Here is a 4,419-nt window from a genome sequence, read left to right as displayed (position 1 = left end):
CGGCCGAAGGCCGCCTACGCAGAAAGAAGTTCTGCGCAAAAATACTTACGGTCCCCTTTTCCGGCAACACAGAAAGGAGAATTCTACTTAGTAAGGGTTATAATCCCTAAGCGCGGCCGAAGGCCGCCTACACAGAAAGAAGTTCTGCGCAAAAGTACTTCCGGCCCCCTTTTCCGGCAACACAGAAAGGAGAATTCTACTTAGTAAGGGTTATAATCCCTATGCGCGGCCGAAGGCCGCCTACTCAGAAAGAAGTTCGTTTTCATGTATGCACTATTTCGGTTTTTGTCATATGCATTACTTCGGTTTTGAGTCGAAACTGTGCATGTATGCTTTACTTCGGTTTTTGTCATATGCATTATTTCGGTTTTGAACCGAAACTGTGCATGAATGCATTACTTCGCTTTTCTCATATGCGTTATTTCGGTTTTCAAACGAAACTGTGCATATATGCATTATTTCGGTTTTTTTCATATGCATTATTTCGGTTTTCAACCGAAACTGTGCATATATGCATTATTTCGGTTTTTTTCATATGCATTATTTCGGTTTTCACTGAGCGGATACTTTCCATTATTTTATTAATATTAAAACATACTTTGAATAAATATTAATTTACAATACTTGCCCCTTGACAGGGCCAGCCTACAACCATTGGTGTTTTATTCATAATTGGAATAAATTCGACTATCCTGTGCCAATTTTCTGAAGTGAGACAAAGAATACAAGTGTTGTGAAATCGAAATGGAAAAGTTCAGTGAAATGACGGTAGTGGAATTGCGTCAAAGATCGCGCGATGTAGGATTGTCTACCGCTGGTAATAAAGCAAAGCTGATCGAAGAGCTCTGTGAGCACCAGTTTAATGAAGGGTTCGAATGTGCGTTAAATGAAAGTATTGAACGTCGGTTACGGGTAATGGAAAGTCCATTGAGCAATTCGTTTCGTACACGGAAAGGCGAGTGTATGCCACCTCTTAGTGCTTCTTCGCCAACGCAAAATACATTAGCAGAAAATGTAACTCGACATGCAATAGAGGCAGCAACGACGGCAAGTTGTATTCCTCATGTTGCAATTTCATCATAAACGACGCAAAGCGACATGTTAACACAGGCGACGGTATGCGCCGCATCCAGAATATTCGATGCTGTACATATGTCAACCAATGGCGAAATTCGGGAGACACGACGCAATTATTCAAATTTTTCAGCGATGCCGACGGTTAGAGAAGGGGAAGATTTGGCGACGGTATGTCATCCTTCTCACTCTAACGCATCACTGACGTTACCCAGCATAGGGGAAATGCGAACAACGGAAGGAGTGCAAACAACGCGCGTTTTGCCTTCTTCATTTGCAGCTGCGCCACAGCCGATAATGTACGACGGAGAATTGGGAGCGAGAGCTGGATATGAATATAGCTACACAACGCATGCGCAGACAGCGATGCAAGTCTCAAAAGAGACGATGAATAAAGCGATGTTTTTCAATCAGCGAGGTATCTGCCATTTCCATATGAAAATCCAGTAGGAATTTCTATGCCACGATATAACGCGAATAGGAATGCGCAACACATTCCGCATGCTACGCGACGAGTACATTTTGCAAATATTTCGTCAACGAATATGCAGCAAGCAGAAGCAGAAAACTATATTCCTACAAGTGTTCATTTGACTGCATGTCAACAGAATACAAACGCACCGACAAGTGTATGTTGTAATAGGGGTGGGTATGTAACCGAACAACGAAGTATGCATGCTGAGTTCGGTAGCGTACAAAATGTGGTTGGTAGTACCAACGTTTGATCCGAGCGTGAAAGAATTGACATCTGTTCAATTCATAGGCAGAATCGAGCAACTACGCCAAGCATATGGTTGGGGAGACAAACTATTGTTGTTTGCTGTAAGCACAAAACTGCAAGGTTGCGCGAACCTCTGGTTGGACTCTGCGCCAGAAGTGTATACAAGTTGGACAAAGTTTGTGACTGATTTCTTATTTGAATTTCCATCAACAATAAACACGGCCGAGATTCACATGAAATTAATGAGTATGCGCCGCAATATGAGTGAAACGCCAGAAACTTTTTACTATCGTGCTCTAGCTGTGGGCAGACAGGGTGGGTTAGCTGATCAATCAATCATTAAATATGTGCTAAATGGAATTAACGATTTGGACATGAAACGTTCCCTGTCGGTAAAGACATATGCATGTGCTAATGAATTGTTGAGAGCAATCCAAAATTATTGTATGTTTAACTCGTACAAAAACAATGTGTCGGTAAAACACGATGTACCAAACGGAAAAGCTGTGCTGCAGCCGCTGAAAAATAAAGACATTAAAGACAATTCGAATATTGTGTGTTACAATTGCCGCAAAACGGGTCATATCTCGCGAAATTGTGCTGAGCCACAAAAACGAGCGAAGTGCGAAAAATGCAATAAATATGGACATGATGCGCAAAACTGCAAAGTTTCGGCAATTTCACAAAAATCAAAGTGCAACTCGATCGAAGAAAATAAAGAAAAATTATATATGAAAAACGTTGAAGTGAATAGCATTGTGGCAGAAGCGTTAATAGACTCAGGTAGTGCTCGCTCGCTAGTTAGAAGAAAGTTCGCTAATCAATTGCAAGAAAATCTGAAGGAAAAATGCTTTGTGCGTTTAAAAGGTTTCGCTGGTAGTGAATGTGAATGTTTCGAACAGATCAAAGCAAATATCGCGATCGACAATGTGTGTGTTGACGTGAAATTGCTTATTGTAGACGATGATAAACTTGAATATAATGTATTAATAGGCAGAGACGTACTCTGTTCAAACGGAAATCTATTTGTAATTGACGGTGAAGATTGTTGGATGCAATCTAAGATAAATATAATTGAGAGCGTATTTGATGAAAATCATAACGAAAAGTTAAGTAATGTGCTAAAAACGTATGATGGTCGATTTAATACTCTCGGTAAAACTAAAATCACCAAAATTAATATTAAGCTCGATAACTACAATCCGATAAAAATGAAACCCTACAGATGGCCCTTCGCGAAAAGACCAATCTTGGATTAAATAATTAAAGATTTATTGGCAAAGGATGTAATACGTGTGTCAGATTCCGCGTATGCTGCACCCGTTGTCCTAGTGGAAAAGAAAAACAAAGAGCATAGACTGTGTGTAGATTATATGTAGATTATAGGCAACTAAATCGCATTACGGTGAAGCAGCCATTTCCAATGCCAATAATGGAATAATTGTTTGCATTACTTGCTGGCAACAGGTACTATACTACTTTACCTTTTTACCCTTTTTACTATATGGGCTATCACCAAATTGAGTTGGAAAACGATGCTAAACAATATACTGCATTTGTTACAAATAATGGAATATAATCGTATGCCATTCGGGCTGGTTAACGCGCCGTCGGTATTTCAAAATATGATGAACACAATTGTGGACAAAATGAAACCTTATCGGGTTATTGCATACTTGGATGATGTGATTATTCCAAGCCGTACGGTTGACGACGGGTTAATAATATTAGAAACATTTCTGAAATTATTAGAAGAATGTGACTTAACATTGCATTATAGCAAATGTAGAGTTCTGGTGAATGAGCTTAACTTTCTTAGACATCGAATTACTGGTGACGGTATTATACCAGGTGAAACAAAGGTTAATGCAATTAGACAGTTTAAGAAACCGGTGTCTGTAACTGAAGTCAGACGTTTTCTGGGATTGACGGGATTTTTTCGAAAATTCGTAAAGAACTATGGCGCGTATTCATAGTCCAGCAACTAAGTCGAAACTAACAAAGTTTCAACTTAAATTTAAGTACCAACTTAAAATTTACCTCTATTCATAGTCGCATTTCAGACTTCTACTAAGTAGTTTCGACTTAGTTTACGATATAGCAAAACGAGTGTGAAAATGTATCGATTTTTCTTTACGATATTTTGGAAAAAATACACTTTTATTAAATAATGTCAAGTTTGATCATTCGTTTATGTAATTTTTATTTTCATTGCATGATTATGCAAAAGAATAAGGTATCATTTTCTTGTTAATTGTGTGAAATAGCCAAAACATCCGCAGTGATGTGAAGTCGATGTTTAACGAAAGCATGCTGTGAAACATACAAATAGTAGATATCTAAATGTTATGCACAAATTTACTTTAAAAGAACTATCGTGAAACTGACTTATTATTTGAGAATTTATATAAATTATTCCAATTATAAAATTGTGAAGTACCTTCATTCGAATTGTAATACGCATTTAATTTCATCTTCCGATTAAAAAGGATCGATCTTTGTAAATTTTAATGGGAGATTATTCAATATTATCAAAATCACCCTCTACCAACTTAATTTTTACATATTTCGTCTGTTTTCCCTTAATTTGATAAAATAGTTCTTCCTAGTTACGACTTAGTCGC

At 38.0% G+C, this 4,419-nt stretch overlaps 1 protein-coding gene across 1 annotated transcript; it reads left to right on the top strand.

The window, feature by feature from the left end:
- Window positions 1-1,773: 1,773 nt before the first annotated feature.
- Window positions 1,774-3,054, top strand: LOC118755074. Its single transcript, XM_036489927.1, has one exon. The coding sequence runs from the start codon at window positions 1,774-1,776 to the stop codon at window positions 3,052-3,054; it is 1,281 nt and encodes a 426-aa protein (XP_036345820.1).
- Window positions 3,055-4,419: the final 1,365 nt, after the last annotated feature.

This window comes from Rhagoletis pomonella, unplaced genomic scaffold, assembly GCF_013731165.1.
Source record: "Rhagoletis pomonella isolate Grant_MI unplaced genomic scaffold, Rhpom_1.0 Rhpom_scaffold_05249, whole genome shotgun sequence".
Classification (NCBI taxonomy): domain Eukaryota; kingdom Metazoa; phylum Arthropoda; class Insecta; order Diptera; family Tephritidae; genus Rhagoletis; species Rhagoletis pomonella.
Note: the sequence above shows the minus strand (reverse complement) of the source record. Positions and strands in the feature narration are given on the sequence as shown.

Bases quoted from the DNA above. Each gene is read 5' to 3' on its own strand.
- LOC118755074 (XM_036489927.1), top strand. From the start codon at position 1,774: ATGTGGTTGGTAGTACCAACGTTTGATCCGAGCGTGAAAGAATTGACA.